This window comes from Venturia canescens, chromosome 4 (assembly GCF_019457755.1).
Source record: "Venturia canescens isolate UGA chromosome 4, ASM1945775v1, whole genome shotgun sequence".
In the NCBI taxonomy this organism is placed as follows: Eukaryota; Metazoa; Arthropoda; class Insecta; order Hymenoptera; family Ichneumonidae; genus Venturia; species Venturia canescens.
The window spans coordinates 24,767,943-24,789,105 of NC_057424.1; the positions used below are offsets into that span (position 1 = coordinate 24,767,943).

Sequence of the window (21,163 nt, forward strand, 5' to 3'; positions counted from 1 at the left end):
ATTTAAAAACGCGGATGAATATATAAATACACAAATAAGTTTATTATACGTGTGTCGATTGTTACGTGGAACTCTTATTTTACAAGACGCAACTATAATAAAGTTCACGTGAATATAAGTTTATATACACGTAATGAAATCTTCACGATCGTGAAGTTTCATAGAATATTCTCAGAAGTGATATCAATTTCGCTCAATGTTCAAACGTAATAATCTTATTACAACTTTTTTTTCATTCTCGCAGAGCTATATTACCTTGTTTATAATAATATTATCTACACGTGTAGGATCGCTATGTCGCGAGTGTACAACAAACGATGGAAGAATCATCACTTTGGAGCATCAGCCATCGTCCCTCATCCCTCATTAACCCGCGTACGCGGCTTAGGCTCAAGGTAAAAAAGTCTTTTGGAGTTCCAAAAGTGTGCGAGTATGGACATACATGCATACACACAGAGCCACATACACATATGTGTATATGTATTTTTATAAATAAAGAGTATCATAGCTTCAATGATCAGTAACGTGAACTTGAATAAATGTCTGAGCTTATTCGCTTCGAGTGTCGAAGATTTACAAACTCCCTCATCGCGTTATCAAACAAAATAAAGGCACCTCCCTGTGCAAGCACGGATGAGATTGGGGGTTGGGTGTGGAAAATTTTATGGTCCACATGATTCGCTCTTGCCAGTTTTTTTGTTCCTGGTCTTCAGAAGCTCGAGAGCAAGATAGATGATGAAAGATGAGGAGGTAATGAATTTTTAATAAAACATATTGTTGGACTTTTCGACTCAGATTTGGCTAATTCGAAATTCAAGTTCACATTTTCGATCTATCAACCTGCGGGACTCGACTCTTTATATATAAATGTATATATGTATTTGTACAGATATATATATATATTTAGTCTTTGCCATTCCGAGTGCACAAAACGCACAGAGGATTTTTCACACTTGAAAGGGGTAAAATTAAATAAAAAATAGTCGTATAATTAACGATATATGCTATTGGATATACAGGCTGTCTCGTCACGGATAGTCCATTGCCATGGCCTTCGATTCAAGACCAAATTCCGGCTTGATAAATCGAACCACGTGTAATCAGCAAATCTTTCGGTGCCTCCCTCCCCCTTCAGGGATTTTCGGATTCTCGCAGTAAAGCGAACGAGTTACGGATACGATAAATATAAAATTTTCCCAGTCAAAAATTATAAGCGATATTTTTGTTTTTCCATTGGTATATTAGCTATAGAGACAGACGACAACCAAGAGGTTTTGACTAATTTATCAAAGATAAAAAAGTATCGTCGAGGGCTTTTATTAAATGGAATTTTTATGTTCTATTAAATTGATACTGTGCATATTTTATCGATCTCTCAATTATATTTTAGCGAAGGGTCGATGAATCCTTTCAACATGGAATTTGGTCCTAAACGTAAGTTTACGATGGTGACCATCTGATATAATATATATCATATATATATACTGCGTGTGTGTGTGTGTGTGTGTGTGTTTGTGTGTGTACACATCATACATCGGGCATATATACATACATGTCGTATTGAATTTCTATCACTTGCAATTTTTCCAGAATGTATCAGCAACGCTCAAATTTGAATTCTTGTTCGACAAACCTTGGAAATGGGATACATCGGTGACTTGACCAATCCGATAAACTTTTATCACATAACGAAAGCAGCTTCTTCTTGTTATTGTGTATATTTTTTCAGTTGTTTTCTTTTCTTCCTTTCCTCGTCGTTATACTTTTGCTGGATTTTTTTAGTGTTTTTCTAATCCGCTGCTGGCTGAACCGAAAATTTTTGCAATCGTCTTTTTCTCAACGCCGCCTGTTCGCTGTTTACGTCCTCGTCGCCCGCAGCTCGTGATGTTGAGGGTAACGACGTTCCGTCTGTACTGCTGTTACTGCCTTCCGATGTCGTTGATACATCGTCGTTCGAAGTGATCCCCGTTCTCGATGACGTCGCACATTCCTCTTTCCTGTTCGCCGCAGGAGAATGGGACTCTGGTACTCGCGTCTTACTCTCCTTGCTGCTCCCTGACTCGGGGACTACTCTCGTGCCCGATGTCGTCGGCACCGGAATGCTATGTCAATAAATAACAACAGAATTTATTTTCCAGTATCTTTTTGAAAATCGCAGTTAATAAGCGCTTCATTTTCAGAATTAAATTTAGATATATCGTTTTCTTTAATTTTTTTTTTTTGAAAACTCACTTGGCCGTCGCTGCTGCCATCTGATACTGATTCATCATTGCATTTGCCGCATCTAGTAAAAGTTGTACCCTCTGCAATGTTTGTATTCGCGCCTCAACAGTTTGACGCAAATTACCCTCCATAGCTCGCAGTTCATCTTCGCTGAGAGTCGTTAAATTCGGGGGTGGTGTTGGGACAGGTGGTAATGGAACAGTGGTTGGAAACGGCGGTGCGAAAAATGGGACCGGAGTCGGAGGCGACGTTGAACCTGGCAAATTTCTCATAGCTCGCCATTCAACAATAGACCTTGGTGCCGGAGCATCTTAGAACGTGAAAAAAAAAAAAAAATTATGCATTTGTTTGATGAATTATTAGCCTGAGCCATTGTTCCGATGTAAAAACTTTCAGGTAAGCCAACACAATTTAAACAATGAAATCATTTTCTTAATATTTTTGCGTTTGTAAATCACTCATCTGGTTTGGTGTATACGCGAAAATTGTATCATTAAAAACATTGGAATTGACAAACCTTGTTGATTGGGAATAGTTTGAGCGGGTTGTGGGGTAGGTGTGGGCCCCTGTGGTTGATTGGCCGGTCTCGGTTCGGTGTTTCCGGTTGCAGGCCTCAAAATGTTGAGCCTGCAGGTTGGACACGTTTGCTGTCGTTGAAACCACGAGCGCAAACATGCCGTATGAAATATATGATTGCACGGTAATTTTTTACTAGCCGAAACCATTTCTTCTCTGTGAATAAGTAAAAATTTAAAATATTTATCAGAAATGGATCGAATTGCTAATGATTTTCATGAAAAAATTCGTAACTGCTTCTTATTGCTTCTCGCAAAGAAAATTCTTCAACTACCTGCAAATGATACAAACGTTGTCAGCAGCCGCGAGTTCTTCGGGCGTTGCATCCGGATAGAAAGTGTTCATATTTCTAATGGCTCGCTGTGACATAACAATGTCTTGAAAGGCTTTCTTAAAGTTGCGCATAGTGTAGTACATAGGACGAAAAGCGAACAGTGGTAATGCATAAAGTTTCACCATTATAGCCACGAAGGACACGTACAATATAACCTAGGAAGAAAATTGAGAATTATTTTGTACATTATATCTCATCAATGAGGATGATAATAATACTAAAAACATAATTAGAATGTTTAAATTTTTTTACACACACTTGTGAATCAAAATATTTTAGTACTCTAATATCATCGTTACATAAAGATAAAATTCTAGGATTCTAGGATTTTCAAGAAATCTACTCCTTTCCTGACTCATCGATCTTCCGAGTGTTGGCAATTTTTAAGAGTGACAGAAATTTGATTTACCTTGAAAAATCCAATAATCAGTTCTGTATACAATAAGAATACGGGTTTATTTTCCCAAGGTCCCTCGCTTCGTAAATCAGCCGTGTGCAACATGTATTTGACAATAATATTGAGAACGATGGTCAGGAGAATGGCATATTCGAAACCAAATACCAATTGTACCGAAGCTCCTTTCACCTGTGTTGAATTGTAGGCGTACTGAATCATGTTAATGTTTATTACCGCCAGGAGAGTGAGCAGCGTTGTTACTCGCAAATGGAAAAGCCATGTTATGACCGGACTTCGTTCCATCTGTAAATTTATGCAGTTCCAACATGCGTCATCTATTAAATTAACAAATATTCAGAAATTCCAAAGATTTCATTATCATTCATGTTGGTAAATATGATTTGGTTGTGCGAAATATTCTGTTGTTTTCTGTTTTGCATTAAATAATGAAATGGATAGTCTTATTGATAACGGTACTTACATAGTCCACTCGGTCCTCTGCCAACCAGTGGAAAGATTTTAGGAATAATAACAGGGTGAATAATGCTATAAATTTGGGGCTGAAATCATCTCTGAACACTGTAAATGCTAGACATGTTTCGGTCACAGCGTACCAGGCTTTTTCCACCAGGTGCTAGAATTTCAAGAAGCAATTAGTTTTCAACCGTTTTACATTGTAAACTTTAACCCCATTATCATAGCTGACTAATAAAAAAATTTATTTTTTTTCTATATGTACCTCAAGCTCGGCAGCGCGCAAGTTACCAAAGAATATTTTCCTCAGAAATGTGTTGGTGATATAAACGAGAATAAATCCCTGTACGTATATCACCTAGAGAACAAATATAATTTTAAAATATATTAATATTCACCAGCTTTGATATATTCAATATCTCCCAATCGAATCATCTATTTGTTTATTGCAGCTTGAAAAAAGGTGAACGGGTAAACTCGATAAGCCATACTATTTGGGAACTCTGTATCATGAATAAAATACAACACGTTGAAATTTGCATAGGTTCCGCTATTAAATTTTTTGCACAAGTCTAAGGCTGACTAATAACATAGAGCTATGGGATATGGATATTTAAATTTTGCAACCTCAAAATCATATGTGGCAAATATGCCAAACAAAAAAAATTTGGTTTCAAAGATGCAGATGTTGAAGAGCATATAGGTCGTGCTTTTTTAACTTCCGACAATTAAAAATTAGCCGAAACTTTTTATTTCAATTGCAGGTATCGTCGAAGTGATTTCGAAATAAAGATGGTAACGAAAAAACGATGAATACTCGTCGTCACTCCGGATTGCTTATGTAGGTTAAAACTTTTCGATTTTGGCTGTATGCGGAGTAACGTAAGAATACGTGTGTACGTCGAGACAAATTGCAAATTTTTTTTTATATCAAGTGTAGGAATGGAAATAAAACGGCGGAATTTCAGGGGAGGGGCTGGGGGTAATAAAGGAAAGGTGAAATCGAAACTCACAGTCATACAGGGATTCGATTTGGTTATGTAGACGACAGATGGATAGAACTGTTTCTTCTGATAATATGCATTACTGATAACGGCGCACGTAAGCGCGAAACTGATGAGTAATATTCCAGCAGTCCTCATTATCGCGTCTCAGAAGCCTTATCGGCTTTCTGCACCTCGAGTAATTTTTTAAATTTTAGTTTTTCTCGTCGAGCGTTCGTTCAATTTGTGCTTTTTTAAGGAATAACAAACACAAAAGCTGTTCTCTCCCGATCCGACTCCGACAACTCGCTAGAGTAAAGTGCAAAGAAGTATACTGGATGACACTAGCGCGCTGACGAATACACGATTTGTAAACGGTGATTCGTCCAACTAAAGAGTTGGGACACGTACGTGTCGTCTGTTCGCGGCGTGCGTGCGACGACAGCATCTGGAAGAGGGAGAGGGGAGAAAGACGGAACGAAAGAATCATCGAGAAAGAGAAGGGTGAAGAAAGAGAGAAAGACGAAGGAAAGGGAAAGAGCGTTAAAAAGAGAAACAATATATTCCGCGCATCGCTGATAATCTATATAAGATTACGCAATTCGATTGAATTTCGTCCTGAAAACTTTAGTCGAAACCACGTGGATATAACGCTTCTATAACAAAACGTTTGTGTTTTTTTGATACTTGTCTTTCTTCTCTCACATTATTTAAATTTCTCCGTCACTGAGCGAGAAAGAGAGAAAGAGGAAAGCAACGAACTAGCCGAGTAACGCAATTATTCCTATGCAGTTTTTGTTTTCAAATTTAACATTTTCATATAATAATCAAAGGAAAAAAGTAACAATTTATGAATACAGTACATTTTGGCTTTGCATTGCAAGTTATGGCACAAAAAAATTTGTTCCTCAGTTATTCTTTATTCTGAATATGTTCTTCTATCTATCGTACGGATCCTTCATTGTGTGTCTTGGTATCGCGTAAAGAAGAAAAAAGGTCAGTTCTTTTCGTCCCGTTTCCTGTCAAAGCGGAATGATCAGTATTCGAAAAGATATGGGAGACATTATGAAGATGAAGGAACAATCTGATAAAAATGAGCATTGGCAGGTTCAACTTACACAACGACGAAGAATAATTATTCCGATAAAACAGTGGAACGTCGATTATTTTTTCAAAATTATCGGTACAAAAATTGAATTTTTTTGAAATTTATACATTAATAAAATATCTTTTTTTTTTTTTTTTTTTAATAATAATATCTATACAATAACGTTTGAAGCAAAAATATCGAATGGAAGCAAATTTCGAGATATTTTACCGTACGGCCTGCTTATTCCAAGAGTTGTATACTCCAAGGGTTATTTTACAACAAATTCTTTTTCACAATAAAGCAACGATAGTCAGAGGTTTTTTTTTTATTAATTTTATTGCCATCCGTGAATATTGTCATGTTAAAGAAAAAACGATGTAATGGAATTTATTTATTTTTCAAAATTACGTTTATAAATTTAGTACACACTCGTGTAAGGGTGCGTATGGTCTTAAAATAAAAAATTCACAAGTTGTATGGGAATAAAAGTTCATATTACAGAAGTAAACGAAACAAGGGATACGAAAATTTCACAATTATTGTATTTTACAGACGAAGGACTGGAGGATTTTCTGAAATATGACAGATGCTACAAATTGGCAGACAAGTATCTCATCGCAATGGTGTTCATGTATTTTCTCAGAGCATCCTTTCACCCGGAGGAATACACGCGTTTCAACTTTTACGTTGCTTTGTAAGGCAAAACGCATATATAAATTAACGATGAGACATTTGAATGTATTTCTCGGCCGTGAATGAAAAAAAAAAAAAAATGTTCATCAAAAAGTTTCAACAGCATATATATAGTGTCAGTTCAGAAGCTAGTGAGAATAGAATAATAACTTTTTTGACCTAGGTAGTGTGGTTTGACTATGGGTAGACAGAACACGCTTTCGAAGATAATAAAAACGAAGATTCGCGATAATGAAAATAATATTCAACAGATATTTGGCGCACGACATGGAAGAAGATGACGAGGAGACGCGTACCGATTTACTGACTTGGTCACCGGTAGGATCTCCTGGAATCTGGACACCTACGTTGCTATTGCGCGAACGCGAGGAACTTTTTAAGAGGATAGATTGTCGTGCTGTCGTCTCTCGTATATGTTGCGAGCGTCTCATGAGAATCGCAAGACCGAATCATCCGATATGGAAAAGACAGAGACACCCTGTTCACGCTGGGGCGATACCACGATTTCATAAGTAAAAAAAAAAAAAAAAAAGAATGAAAAAAGAACGCCGCACGGAATAAAATATTATTTCCTAACTTTTATTCATTTTTTTTTCCACAGGGTCCAGAATGTCTGTCCGAATTGTATAGGATACCGAATGTCCGAATCGTCGTCATGATGAGTATGGGGATAGTCGTGGCGCCCGGGCCGCCACATCGAAGAGAACTTCATAGCAATAACTACTCATTTGATAACTTTTCTGGCATATCGAATCGATCTACAAGGTCTCATATTCGTCAAATGATTCGATCATTGTTTTATCGTATTGAAAATTTCATTGCGACATCAATTAACAATAATTGAATTTTTAACCAAATAATTATAACTTATTTAAGCTTAGAAGTTGATAATAATAATTCAGGACAGCGACACGGTGAAATAGGAAAAAAAAGTGTATTTCTACATTTATCTTGCCTTACACGTGGCTTATCGTACTACATGTCTATAAAAAGAAGACGCGAAAAGTGAGAATTTTTTTTTTTTATGTTATTATTATTATTATTACTATCGTAATTATCGATGTTGCTGTTGTTGTTGGAGGAAAATGCCGTGATGATGTCAAACGACAAGAGTGGGTGTTGGGGGAAAGATTATACGTAAATGTATGATAAAAATAAAATAAAAAAATAAAAAAGTTTTTCATTATTTTCGATTTCGAAATATCTCCGAAGTCGGAGCTTTATTTGAAGAGGTCTTCACAGAAGACCTGTAGTTTTAATCTTGTAAATGAAAAAAAGTCATGTTCATAAGTCTTGTCCAAGAGTGCAAGATTTGTTAGATAATGAAAATCGAGTATTCTACCCACTTATTATTATTTTATTGAGGAGTTTATGATCGTAAAGCGTGAATTTTCGTAAGACTTTTGAATCGAGATGCTCGACACATTGTTATTTTCAACTTTGTACAATGGCACTTTGAGGGATTGATGCGATTTTCATGAAAATAATTTGAAATGATAAATAGCGTCAATCGAATGGCTTGCTAAGGTGTCTGGATTTTAAAACGTTTCTCGGACTATGACGTTTTGGTGTTGTCAACGTTGGGACTGCTTTGAGAGGAGTTCTCCGGGTATCGACGATTGGCCTCCTCGCCAAAGATCTCACGCTCTTGGGCGTTTTGGTGCCGAGGGCTCGTTTTATATGCGGAGTTTTGCATGCTGAATTAGCCTCAGGATTGTACACATTAATGTTTGAATCTTGAAAATTCGTGGCAGGCGATGAATTCTCGTCGAATCCCCGAGGTTTCGAGAACTTTTCATTATCGCATGTAACGATATTTTCGATATGTGCTTTGTCTCTTCTGATGATCGAATTTTCATATTTACCATTGGAGGAATGCACGGACGAACGATTCTCTGGCTCCGAGTTTTGCCATGTACGACAAGTTGCTCGTTTTTCAGGAGTTTGCCGGGATTCTCGTTCGGACGGCAGTATCGTTAATTCCATTTTAATAACAGGCGAATAATGGCCATTCGATGATGATGTTATTCTCATTCTGGCGTTATTATTTTTCGGACTTTTCGATGTTTTTCTTCTTGTTACTTTTCTAGGCGAAGTATTTTCAACCTCATGATTCTTCAATCCTCGCGAACCCGGCAACATTTTTCCCATTTGTTTCATCGGCTCGCCATTGACTTGAATTTTCTTGTCAACCACTGTTTCACAAACCTTTCGTATTTCGTTGTCGTCAAACAATTTCGCTTTAGCCAATACCATACCAGCGTTTTGAGTTCTCAATTTAGCTATCGATGCCCTGCCTGTTTGTTGAACCGGAGTGCCAAAATTTGAGCGGACTTCAGATTTGAAATAACCGGCGGCGTCTTTCCACGAGATTGTTTTCGGCTTTTCATGACTTTTCGGCATTACATCGTCGCGAGAATCGTCGCATACGTTTTGATGACTGTTGGTCTTTTTCAACTCTTTGACACGGTTATTGAAATATCGGGAATTATCGATGAATTCATTACCGTGAAAAGAGGAGGCTCGACGCACACGACGATTCAGCGTGTTAGTTTCAATTTGGTAAACATTTTGGTCATCGTCGCCGGTGCAGTTGTCTTCGTCGCTGAAAGATCCCCGTGTATGCTCAGTCGTATGATTAATCAGAGTGTGCAATTGTTCTTGAAGATAATTTAATCTGGCATTGGTCTCTTCGCTACACAAAGAGTCCGTTTGCAGCCTCGATTGATCTTGATAGTAATCACAACTTATTCCTCGTTCTCTTCTTGGTGATTGATAAACATTGTTCAATCGATTGTCCACGTTTTTCCCATCGCTTTGGGAGACTGTTCTTTGAGTTATGTGCCAAGAGGCGTTGCGACTAACTCTTCTGGATGGCGCTTTCTCCTGGGATCTTCTTCGCAAAATACCTATTTTACGAGCACTTGGCGATCTTATTATTTTATGCTCGCTGGAACGACGAATTTTCAATTCCTTGCTCAACCTCTTGGCTAAATTATCGGCCGTTATGGTACTCTCGATACTCGCCTCGCCCAGTGTTTTCTCGTATTCGTTTTGCACTTTACTCACCGAACTTCCAGTTTCGGTCTCAGCGCTTACGTTCGCAATACAACCAAATTCTTGGGATATACGCGATTCTATTGCCGATACTCTGCTTTTTATTTCCTCGTACTCGCTCTTTGGTATTCTCACATATTCCTCGTCCGTTGAAATTTTTGATAAAATGCAAGAATCCACGTTGCTCATTTCTCCCAATGTTTTCGTTGAATTTTTCGTAAATTCGTTGACCGACATCCGCCGACACAACGAACGCAATTTCTTATCGTGTTTCGGTGTTTTCTCGTTATCCGCGGTGCGTTCTTTCGTCGTTGCCGCCAATAAAAAAGCATCCAATGACCGTCGACAATTACTCGTACGATGGCTTATTATATGTTTGTCCTCAATCGTTCTTCTTATAGATTGTCCTTGATGATTCGTTGAGCTAGTAGTTGCTTGTTCGTTACAATCGTCTGACAAATTTACATCAGCCTCCATAAAAATACGATCGTAATCGTCACGAACGTTTACCAATGTCGTTGACTTTCTCATCAATGGCGACTCTATTCCTTTTTTTACTATTTCCACTTTTTTGTTGCGACTTTTTTTCGATGCCGATGCACCGCTCGCTGAACTCCAACGTCTTTCGATACAAGGACTGTAAGGCTCTTTGCAGGATTCGTCCATTTCGGAATCCGCGATCCTCTGAAAGTTTACAAAATCATCCGGTGTGAGTCGCCCATTTACTCGCAGCTTTTGTTAAATCTTTCATTTTTAAATGGCAGGAGCATTGTCAATTCCATTTAAAATTTCAAAGATTTCACATTAGTTTGAATTTCATTTCAGTATCAGAACAGTTGAAATAAAGGAACTTGAGAGAGTAAATTAAAAAAAATGGAAAATTTGATTATATGCAAAAATCGAATATTTTATTCGATTTCCGTGACATCAATTTTTTTACGCATACCTGCTTGCTTCTCGAGTACAAACGTTCCAAACTCATTCTCATTTTCTTTGGTTTTTCAACCTTATCGAAAATTCGTCTAAAGAGATGGAAAAAAAAAAACAAAAATATATTATTAAAAACCATTCGTATTGAAAATCTTTACTGACTATAGGAGAACCGTAAGACTTAGTCCCAAAACCAATGACATTATTTCTTACACTTCAGAATGAACTTTTTGCGCCAAGTATTTTCGGACCTTGGACTTGTGTACCGGACTTCTCTCCCTAGCGGGGCTGTGAATATTACAGTGTGAAGATGAACGAATTCTACAGTTAGTGTGCCAGGTGAACGAACATGCGGTACAGGTATTGGAACAAGAAAATAATAACAATGACAAAACGTTGACGCTACATACTTTGGGTTGCTACAGACCGGAGAAGTGCGTAGAATTCGAGGATTCTGATTCGTGCGGGTAGACATTGCGTTCGTTATATCTCGTCTGCAAATTATTTCACATACACAAACATTTGGTGTAAAAGGACTGTTCGATGATACGTGCGAAACAATAATACAAGAAGTTTGATCGGTCAAAGTTTGCCCCCTTTGAATGTGACAACAAAATCTTTTTACATTTGGCAAAATCATTTCTCATTATTCAATATCAACGAATTTCTGAAATAAATTTTTTATGTGCCGTATGATAAGTACAATTTGGGACATATAAACGGAAAGGCATTATATCAGTTCTTCCAAATGATGAGGCGTAAACGTTGTTAAAAAAAAAAGATTGGTAATCATCAAATTTGAAGAAGTAGGCAATGAATTGCCTTCTTACTTTTTTTTAACGCTAACCGGTCCAACGGTGGGTTCTAGAACCTTCCGCTTTTTACCAACTTTTATCAATGGTGTTTGCAAAGGATCCAATTCTGCTGGGACTAACTGATTATTTGGCTGTCCGACTTCGATCGGCGAACCACTTTTTCCAACCATTTTTTTGAGACCATTGAACATTCCTGAAAATAGATAATTATGCTTATAATTTTGTTATTGTAAAAAACAAGTCTCTTACCACTTGTGAGACAACGGAAAAGCAATTTGTAGATTCAAAACTGACTTGTCAAGCTACCACTGCGATGTTTTTTCTTCTTGTTTCGTCCACGAGTCAGTGGATCAGAATTGTCGAGTTCTGTTTCAACACTGCCAATGGTTTCAGCGCTGATTGTCTCTGATATGTGCTCAGGTAGAACACCAATGTTATCCGCGTTCTCTATAAGAAGCTGGAAAAATAAATCAACCATGACATAGTTTGAACTTGCATTTTTGTTGTTTCTCTTGTTGTTTTATTTAACTTCTATTTTTTATGAGCACAGAGCTCAATATGCATCTGATGTAACAATTCCTTTCATATTTTTTAATTTACCCTGCATATACAACAATCTGTCAACAATCACCAGAATTAGGATGTTTTTAATTTTTTATGAAAAAAAAAAAAAAAAAAAAAAATCTCTCGCATACCCTAGAGTATCTCTAATTGGAAATGACTCAAGTATATGAGATATTACTTTACAGTATTGTTTTAAATATTACTCCAATATTATTTTAATTATCGATATTACAAAAACAGTCAGAGATCTGTTGAAAGTAAACAATTGAAAATAGTAAAATTGTAAGATATTTCAGGATTTAAATTCGTGACCAATGATATACAATGATATTTTTATTGTAATAAAAAGCATTTAACAAAACAACAGAAAGATTTTGAGACTCCAAGGTTAATTTTCTATTCAACTTTACAAGCACAAGCATTTGTTATAGAATAAAGCATGCGTGAGTTCATCCATTTATTAACTTTGGTCTACGCGATTTAGATTCTATGTATTATGATTTGAAAATAACTGTTGTATACCTTGACAATGACTAGGTGAGCTTCGAGTCTAGCCTGGACAGCGGACATAGTAGTTTCTTGGAGTGGCATAATATTAGGGCCGATAACGGTAGCCAAATTTTCTGCACTCATTTTGTTGAGGTTTTCATGCAGACAAACTTTTTTTAAGAAACCCATGAAGAAAGCAAGCGTATTGAGATGCAATGGCGGCAAAAGAATGCAAGCGAGTAAGAGGGCTTGAACGGTGCGAGTACGAAGAACGAGACATCGTACGAAGAGATCGTGATAAGCATAAGGTATGAGAGGTTCGGGCAAATCGCGAAAGAAAGTCTTTAAGCAATTGGCAACGTCGATAGCATGGTTTTTATCACCCAATGTACCACCCGCGTCGAGACGTCCTATTAGTTCTTTCTGTCTTGCATGCGAGCCCGCTTTGCGAAAAAGACCTTCGTGAAACAAGAAATTTTCGAGATAAGCGGTTGCTTGACAGACGAAGACGGGTACGTGAACAATCGCTCCGGAAGATAAATTCACCACGTCCAGGGCTTGATAGGATAATGAAACTTTAAAAACTTTACGCGAACTCGTCCGATTCCTCTCAACCTTCTCGCTTTTTATCGCGTTCTTTTTCAAACGATGTTTAACCCCTAAGTCACGGAGATCGCTAGCGACACTCCGATATACTTTTTCCTTGTGCAACACGTCGTAAATCAACATTTTCGTTGTGTTATCTCGTTTTTATAGTTTTTCACTGTATATATATCTAACGTCACAATAACCTGCTCACTCTTCGCCAATTTGTTAATCAACATTGATATTTTTTCTTCTGATTTGACTTTTTATTCAAATCTACTATTCGTTGGAGATTGACTTCTGATTCAAACAAGTACAGTCGCGTCGCGGTGTGTAGTGTGCATCAGGGTATCGTGAATGCAGCAGTATGGTAAGGTAGGTGTAAGCGTAAGCGTAATACATACATGCCTTGCCTGCCTTGCCTTGTTTATTCTCTTCTCTCTTGTCAGAGGAGGAGAGAGGGAGATTCAAATTTCAACCGCCAGTCAGGGTTTACAACTCTTAAATGTGAAAAACGGTAGGGACTAGATTCACCGAAAATGGCCGCCGTCACTATTTCCGGTCGGCCAAAGTGACTAGCCGAAAAAAATGGGGTAAGATAGTTGTAGAAACAAGGCACAGATGTCGCAATAAACTTTTTCGTCGATAATTCAGAAATGCTTTTTTTGTTTAAATTGAGTTCACGGATCGTTGTAAGGTCCGGAGAGTTTTTTGGAGTAAAAAACTTTTGCGTTAATTAAATCTATAATTAAGTTGCAGTAACTGTGGCTAAAGATTGAGGGACTGATAAAAGTATAACTGAGATAGAATAGTGAGATAGTATTGAGGTTGAACCGACTAATTCTTGCAAGGATAGGCACATAGAAAAACGACCGTCGGGGTTAACATAACCTCACTCGGACGTGAGTGGACGCCAGCCGGCTAACGCTGGACGACGACTCGAGCAGCAAAGATGTTAGACATGACCAAACGATAGAACATGGAAAGCTACAAAAATTGCAGCTGTACACGTCATTAATGGAAGAAGCTGGTATGACGAGAAAGAAAAATTCTTACAAAAAACCAAGAACTGACGAGACTGATGAAAATCACGAAAAGCCCGGTGAACAAAAACAGAATACTAGAACAACGTCAAATTTTCTGGTTAGTAATCAGGAGTTAATCCAGAATGAAAAAACTAAGACGATTAATGGAACTGGAAATAGGAGTCAAGTTACCACTGGCAAGGAAAGACCACGCCAAGAGCTTAAATTTAAAAAAAATGATAGGGCACCTTACATTGTCCAGCTGCAGAGAATCGAGGATGGGGACTCAAGTACTAAACCTCTACTCCCACTGGAAGTCAGCAGGTTGGTTTCAAAAGCAGGCATTAAATTCACGAACATTGAACCTCTTATTAAAAAAACCTGAAATATAACCTTCGACTCTAGGGACGAGACTAACAAAGCACTGTCCAATCAATATCTCAAGAGTTCAAAATTAAGAATGCCAAGTTATTGGGTCCTTAGAAAAGGTGTCACCAGGGGCATTTCGCAAGATATGTCCATTGAAGAAGTACTTGAAAGTATAAACCAAGAAAACCCAAGACTCAAAGCCCTACAAGGAATGAGACTACGAAAACGAGTGAAGGTGGACGGAGTAACTGAATGGATTGAAACTCAATCGGTGTGCATCACGTTCAGATGTCAACTTCTGCCAGAGAAGATATCTATTGAAAAAACAGTGCTCCGGATTGAACATTATATTCCAGCGCTCAGACAATGTTATAACTGTGGAAAGTTGGGGCACTCCCGAAAATGGTGCAAAGATCAAGAGCGATGTCTCACCTGTACGGATGCGAGACACCCGGAAGGCGAACGATGCTCCAAAACAGAAATGTATAAACTGCGAAGGTGAACACAATGTACTCAGTAAAGACTGCCCTCGGAGAAAAGAAGCCATAGAGGTAAACACGATCATGGCTCGAGAAAACGTTCGATATATCATCGCGAAGAGAACTCAAGAAAAAACAGATGAATAAAGGAGAAGTACCGGTAAAAGATAATCGAAACTTTCCGTCTATCAAAGAAACTAGGGATGCACTACAGCGACAAATAGCAATAGCACAAAGTTCATACGACAAGCCGGGACCGTCGGCGTGGAATAAGCCCATGAACAGGAACCCTGAAACCGGAAAAAGATTCAAAAATGCGCAAGGCCAAGGCGTCGACGCCCGTATCTGGAGAAGCTCAACCAAAATTCGGTATCAGCTGGATCGTCTCAGCCAGTCACTTGAACAGCTACCAGAGGTGGACAAGTTCTTCGAAAGACTATGGAAAATGTTAGAGATACACAAACTAGCAGTTAAGGATACAGCAACACCACAGCGACCAGTACTTCAGCAAGATGACCCAATGATGACCAACGAGGATTGGACCATGAGCGATGAGGAGGAAACCTATATCAATGGCTAACGGACACAACAAAGGAATAAGGATTTTGCAGTGGAACTGCTAAAGTATACGGCAAAAGCTTCCTGAGATCCAACAACGAGCGAAAGACTATGACATTATCCTTTTATCAGAAACATGGTTAAAATCTAACGAACCAATTTATTTGCGGGCTTTTGATGTAGTCAGAAAAAAGAGGGATAACCGCAATGGCGGGGGTGTCCTTATATTTATTATTAATAATAGAATTAAATATGGAGTAGTTGGTAACATTTTTTGACTGTGATGGCAACATTGAGTTGTGTGCGATAAAGTTATTCATAAGCAACGAAGAAATGCTAATAGTTTCTTGTTACAGGCCACCAGATGTGAGCATTGACCCAAACTCGTGGGAGAGGTTTTTGTGCCAGTTCCGGGGAAGATTTCTTGTAGCAGGAGACTTCAACGCTCATCATACGTTGTGGGGAGATAGACGCTGTTGTCAATCAGGTATGACAATTGCTGAAATTGTGGCGCAGGAAGAGCTGGGGATTTTGAATAGTACAGAGGCTTCCTTTAGGTTTCGGCAATATCAAACAGAATCAAATATAGACTTAGCGTTTGTTGACAATCGATCGCTCCCAATCATGGAGTGGAGGGTGGGTGACGACCCATGGGGTAGCGACCATTACCTTATTAATATTGAGTATATAAAGGCCGCTGTAAATAGAAATTCAAGCTTTAGCCGAAAATGCTTATACAGTCGTAAAACAGACTGGTCTCAATTTAGACAAACACTTTTAGACAATCTAGAAGGAATAATACCGGTTATCTATTCGGATGAGATTGACACACAGGTAAAGTACACCACTGTGATAGCAACAATAGTAGATGCGGTACAAAGCTGTACCCCTCAGGCTAGTAGAAAAATCGGGGATCATAACGTCCCAAAACCCCCTCCGGCCCCATGGTGGACAGAGGAGTGTGATAAACTCATTCGTATTAGAAAGGGAGCCTTTTTGAGGATGAAAGAATATTTTTCATATGATAATTTTATAAAATACAAAAAAATAGAAGCTAAAACTAAGTATCGATTAAGGGAAATAAAAAGAGAGCAGTTCAAAGAATTTACCCAAAAATTCACAAAGTATACGAACCCAACCTACATCTGGCAAAAAATTAAAGCCTTCAATAACAGACTAAACTACTCAGAGAAAAAATTTGCCTATAACAAAACAAGAGTAGAAAACAGTAAAACAACACTGGCAAGTCTATGCCCAAATTGGGTCCCGCAAACGGAGCCAAACTTCGATGACGGAGAAGGTGACCCTTTTCTCATACTACCTTTCACACGGGAAGAACTAGAAATAGTCTTGGGTAATCTAAGAGTCGACTCCGCTCCAGGTTTCGACAGCATAGACTATTTGATTATAATTAACTTACCTAAAGAATTTAAAGACGTGCTGCTTACACTGTTCAATGAGATATATTTGGAAGGAAAGTTCCCAATAGAATGGAAGAACTATGTGGTTTTTTTCATCCCTAAAGGGGATAGTAATAAAGTAAGATCAATTTCCTTGGCATCTTGCCTATTAAAAATACTCGAAAGACTTATAAACAACCGACTCTCGTGGTGGGTCGAACAGTATAATATTTTACCAAGTTCCCAATTCGGACATTAGAAATGCCTTTGAGGAAAATAAACATGTAACAGCACTGTTCTTAGATATAAAAAGCGCATATGACAACGTACTGCCAAATATTCTAGTGAGAATTTATTTGAGAAAATTTATACATAATATAATCTCTGAGAGAAACGTGTATTGTAGGTATGGTACGATAGACGAAATGTTGAGATGCTCTAAGGGACTAACACAAGGAGGTGTCCTCAGTCCCCTTTTGTACACATTGTATACAAGAGGTCTAGAAGCCAGTGTGGAAGGAGTTAAAATGGTGCAATTTGCAGACGACGTGTGTATATATAGAATAAATAACAATGTGGGAACATCTCTAGTTGAAATCGAAAATGCGGGTAAATCAATCCAGCAATTTTTAGGAGCGAGTGGCCTAGACCTGGCCCCAGAAAAATGTAATCTAGTCGTATTTAGCAAAAGCAAGAAAATTAGGGATAGAGTTTGGTCGATAACACTAAACGACGTACAGGTACAAGCGCAACACTCCGTTAAAGTTTTAGGAATTTATTTTGAAGCAGATCATAAGTGGAATAGACAAATACAGTCGATCGAAGAGAAATGCTTAAAGCCGATGACAATCATCCGATGGTTAAGATCGACGTGGTGGGGTGCGGACCCTGAGCTTTTGACCAGGCTTTACACAGCTTTAATAAGATCTAGAATTGTATACGGAGATATAAGTTTTTACCCAGTTAACAAAAATCAAGAAATTAGACTAGAGAGAATCCAAACCAAGGCGATTAAAATTGCGCTGGGGCTCAGAAGTTCAACCCCAAATAATGTTACGCTGGGAGAGTCCAAGATTCCCCCTTTGAAAAGCAGAATTAAATTCCTCGGAAGAAATTACTTAACTAAGGCTTTTGCCCTTGAAAACAACCCGATAATTAGATCATTAGAGAAAGGAAACGAATTATGAGAGAATCCAGTGACGATAAATCGGTACCAAATGTCTGTCTTGCTTGAATGTTATAGAGAAATTGAAATCAAAAGTCATATCATAGCAGAAGCAATTAGGCCCTTATGCTATAACTTCCAGTACGATGCTCTTACTTTGAAAGCGGATGTTACGTTTGAAGAAGGCCTAAGAATTAACGAAGCACAGACCTGTGATAACGAATTCAATAAAATATTTTCCAACTACATGAAGGAGTCTGTGTGTATCTTCACTGATGGTTCTAAGATGGAGGGAAGGGGGGGGGGGGGGAATTCGTAGGGTTCGCCACCTTTAGATTGAGGGGACAAGAGGAGAAATATTTCCGTACTACCGGTATGGCTTCCATATACTCAGCAGAAGCATTGGCTATTTTTGAGGCTCTAGAAATGGCCAGTAGGCTCGACGCCAGTGATTACACGATCTTTTCCGATTCTAGGAGTGCGCTTCAAGCTTTGAAGGGCACTGATAAGCTATCGGGGTCGTACCTAATAATAATGATTAAAGAAAAATTACGTAAACTAGAAGCCAGGGGGAAAAAAGTACAATTTAAATGGATCCCAGCACATAAGGGCATAAAGTATAACAAAGTAGTAGATTTAGCGGCTAAGACTGCGATCCGATACGGTCGCGACACACAGATTCTAATCCCCGGCTCTGACCTGAAAGCCACTTGGCGCACTATGATGGGCGATGAGTTTCATGAATGGTGGCATTAACGCCAGTCGAGAAAAAGGGAGAGATTATTTTGATAAATTTTATCAAAGGAAATCTTACCCATGGTACAAGAAATTTAAATTACAACGGCGAGAAATAGTCTCAATAAACAGATTGAGAAGCGGTCATTCCTCACTGAAGGTAAGCTTATTTAGACATAATATAATCGACTCAAATATCTGTGATTGTGGAGAGGCAGCAAAGACAGATAATCATATATTTGGGCGATGCCCCATGTGGGAGGCAGAGCGAAAGGTGTTGGTAAAAGAGTTGCAAAAGATAAAGGAAACCTCTCCGTATTGTTTGAAGTCTCTGTTACATGGTATGAAATATCAAGCAGTAACAGCTTTAGCTAAATTCATCAGTTCCATCAAATTGTTTATCTAACTTAAAAAGAGAGAAAAAAAAACAAAACGTATTAAATTTGGTCAGTAATTATATATTGTTGGTAGATGATAATTATGAATTTAAAAATCAAGATCGATAAAAATATATTACCAGTCTATGAACCTGTATTCTACATGTGATATTACCGAGTACAAACATGCAAGATTGTAACTACCTGAGGCTATATGGCGACGCCGTAGCCTTCTTTATTATATTCACAATAAAAAAAATAAAAAAAATCAGAAATTACAGTCTCGGCGGCAGGGGTTCTCAATGAATTGAAATACGCACATCTGGGCAACCCGAGACTCGTTATCGTAGCAGCTGCTGCACGTCGTTTGACGTCAGGTTATGGTCTCAAAGTGCTGTTTCATGCGGAGTGTAAACAGTGAGGTGATTATCACCATCATTATTAATTCGTGTTTAATAATTATTATTATTAATATTATCATTAAACACGAATTAATCGCGTCATTGATAATAATTGACTCCTTCCACTTTTAACTAATTATTTTCATTCATAAATTACACTCCGCATGCACCAACACTTTGGGGATCATAACCTCAAATGTCAAGATGACGTATCGTACAACTATCCAAACAAGTCTCGGAAGCGTATCTATTCGTATCTATTCATATGAGAATGAGAACCCCTGCCGCCGAGACTGTAATTTCTGAATTATCGACGAAAAAGCTCATTGCGACATCTGTGCCTTGTTTCTACAACTATCTTACCCCATTTTTTTCGGCTAGTGACTTTGGCCGACAGGAAATAGTGACGGCGGCCATTTCCGGCCATTCTAGTCACTACCGATTGTTATTCGAATTTAAAATTTAATTTAAAACTACTGTGGAAACAATTGTGTAATCCTGATCTTGCAAACGTGGATCTTCATCTCGTAAAATAAAAATATAAATCAATATCTAGGAGGTAAACCAATATTAAGTAGTAGTCTGCCGGACGGAGAGGAAGGAGAAGCAGGCGGCGACACATTTACATCCTCTTTCTTTACCAAAATTCAATACTACTAATTACACCTCCACCAAAATTAATGTCTATCCAAAAAACAAGTCCCGTAACATTTCTACCACGATTAAAACACTACCCCGTAACAACTCTACCAAAATGAATATAATTCATTTTATAAATGTCTACCACGTAACATCTCTACCAGAAAATATTTCCACCACATAAAATGTCTATCCGTATACATCACAGCCTTCACTTTTGTTGGTAAAGAAAGGTTAACTTTTATAAAAAGTTAACCTATTTAACCGTGAAAATTGAGTCATTCAAGTCATTAAAATCTTTTAATGACTCAATTTTCACGGTTAAATAGGTTATCATTTTATAAAAGTTAACCCTTCCTTACCAACAAAAGAGGAGGTTGTGATGTATACAGATAGACATTTTATGTGGTGGAAATATTTTTTGGTAGAGATGTTACGTGGTAGACATTTATAAAATGAATTATATTCATTTTGGAAGAGTTGTTACGGGGTAGTGTTTTAATCGTGGTAGAAATGTTACGGGACTTGTTTTTTAATTTTGGTGGAGGTGTAATTAGTAGTATTGAATTTTGGTAGAGATGTTTTTGGTAGGGATGGAAGTCTGCCCGGTTCATATTCGCGATATTCGCAATAATCACCACACGCAGGACTCGTGTTATTCCGATATTAATTGATTACCAAAGACTATATTTCATAGAATCGTTGGTACCAGACGATTCTGCGTCGATTTAAGTATTTTATCCCAACTATTTCACGCAATATACGTAAAGGTCGGCTATCTTTACACTCAAACGTTCAATCAATT

The 21,163-nt window shown here is 37.9% G+C and overlaps 5 protein-coding genes across 7 annotated transcripts; 3 read left to right on the forward strand and 2 right to left on the reverse strand.

Moving 5' to 3' along the window:
• Positions 1 to 19: 19 nt before the first annotated feature.
• On the reverse strand, positions 20 to 5,395 carry sip3 (septin interacting protein 3). The gene is made up of 8 exons (XM_043418109.1): positions 5,018 to 5,395; positions 4,270 to 4,362; positions 4,012 to 4,164; positions 3,543 to 3,833; positions 3,074 to 3,288; positions 2,741 to 2,955; positions 2,233 to 2,533; positions 20 to 2,102 (listed from the first exon to the last, which is right to left on the reverse strand). The coding sequence occupies exons 1-8, from the start codon at positions 5,144 to 5,146 to the stop codon at positions 1,790 to 1,792; spliced, it is 1,710 nt and encodes a 569-aa protein (XP_043274044.1). The 5' UTR covers positions 5,147 to 5,395; the 3' UTR covers positions 20 to 1,789.
• A 594-nt stretch (positions 5,396 to 5,989) lies between these two features.
• LOC122410091 (speedy protein A-like) lies at positions 5,990 to 7,948 on the forward strand. Its single transcript, XM_043418112.1, has 4 exons — positions 5,990 to 6,170; positions 6,630 to 6,771; positions 7,022 to 7,282; positions 7,372 to 7,948. Exons 1-4 carry the CDS (start codon positions 6,020 to 6,022, stop codon positions 7,427 to 7,429), a joined length of 612 nt encoding a protein of 203 aa, XP_043274047.1. The 5' UTR covers positions 5,990 to 6,019; the 3' UTR covers positions 7,430 to 7,948.
• Positions 7,691 to 13,613, reverse strand: LOC122410086 (uncharacterized). Of its 3 annotated transcripts, XM_043418104.1 has the most exons (7): positions 12,659 to 13,613; positions 11,867 to 12,029; positions 11,588 to 11,765; positions 11,168 to 11,251; positions 10,971 to 11,045; positions 10,774 to 10,849; positions 7,691 to 10,511 (listed from the first exon to the last, which is right to left on the reverse strand). In XM_043418104.1, exons 1-7 carry the CDS (start codon positions 13,352 to 13,354, stop codon positions 8,277 to 8,279), a joined length of 3,507 nt encoding a protein of 1,168 aa, XP_043274039.1. In that variant the 5' UTR covers positions 13,355 to 13,613; the 3' UTR covers positions 7,691 to 8,276. The 3 variants fall into 3 exon arrangements, with proteins under 3 accessions (XP_043274039.1, XP_043274040.1, XP_043274041.1); XM_043418105.1 differs by lacking the exon at positions 10,971 to 11,045 and having other exon boundaries at positions 12,659 to 13,612; XM_043418106.1 differs by lacking the exons at positions 10,971 to 11,045; positions 11,168 to 11,251 and having other exon boundaries at positions 12,659 to 13,611.
• A 3,853-nt stretch (positions 13,614 to 17,466) lies between these two features.
• LOC122409688 (uncharacterized) lies at positions 17,467 to 18,228 on the forward strand. Its single transcript, XM_043417417.1, has one exon. It carries the CDS (start codon positions 17,467 to 17,469, stop codon positions 18,226 to 18,228), a length of 762 nt encoding a protein of 253 aa, XP_043273352.1.
• Positions 18,229 to 18,581: 353 nt separating this feature from the next.
• Positions 18,582 to 18,962, forward strand: LOC122409689 (uncharacterized). Its single transcript, XM_043417418.1, has one exon. The coding sequence runs from the start codon at positions 18,582 to 18,584 to the stop codon at positions 18,960 to 18,962; it is 381 nt and encodes a 126-aa protein (XP_043273353.1).
• Positions 18,963 to 21,163: the final 2,201 nt, after the last annotated feature.

Coding starts and splice junctions, on each gene's coding strand:
- LOC122410086 (XM_043418104.1), bottom strand. CDS start 13,354: ATGTTGATTTACGACGTGTTGCACAAGGAAAAAGTATATCGGAGTGTC. Junction 11,252..11,587: donor CCGGTTAGCGTTAAAAAAAA/GTAAGAAGGCAA, acceptor AATAATTTGCAG/ACGAGATATAACGAACGCAA. Junction 11,046..11,167: donor CCGGTCTGTAGCAACCCAAA/GTATGTAGCGTC, acceptor TAATATTCACAG/CCCCGCTAGGGAGAGAAGTC.
- LOC122409688 (XM_043417417.1), top strand. CDS start 17,467: ATGTTGAGATGCTCTAAGGGACTAACACAAGGAGGTGTCCTCAGTCCC.
- sip3 (XM_043418109.1), bottom strand. CDS start 5,146: ATGAGGACTGCTGGAATATTACTCATCAGTTTCGCGCTTACGTGCGCC. Junction 4,363..5,017: donor AATCGAATCCCTGTATGACT/GTGAGTTTCGAT, acceptor TTTGTTCTCTAG/GTGATATACGTACAGGGATT. Junction 2,534..2,740: donor AACTATTCCCAATCAACAAG/GTTTGTCAATTC, acceptor TCACGTTCTAAG/ATGCTCCGGCACCAAGGTCT.
- LOC122410091 (XM_043418112.1), top strand. CDS start 6,020: ATGATCAGTATTCGAAAAGATATGGGAGACATTATGAAGATGAAGGAA. Junction 6,171..6,629: donor TTATTTTTTCAAAATTATCG/GTACAAAAATTG, acceptor TGTATTTTACAG/ACGAAGGACTGGAGGATTTT. Junction 7,283..7,371: donor GCGATACCACGATTTCATAA/GTAAAAAAAAAA, acceptor TTTTTTCCACAG/GGTCCAGAATGTCTGTCCGA.
- LOC122409689 (XM_043417418.1), top strand. CDS start 18,582: ATGGCTTCCATATACTCAGCAGAAGCATTGGCTATTTTTGAGGCTCTA.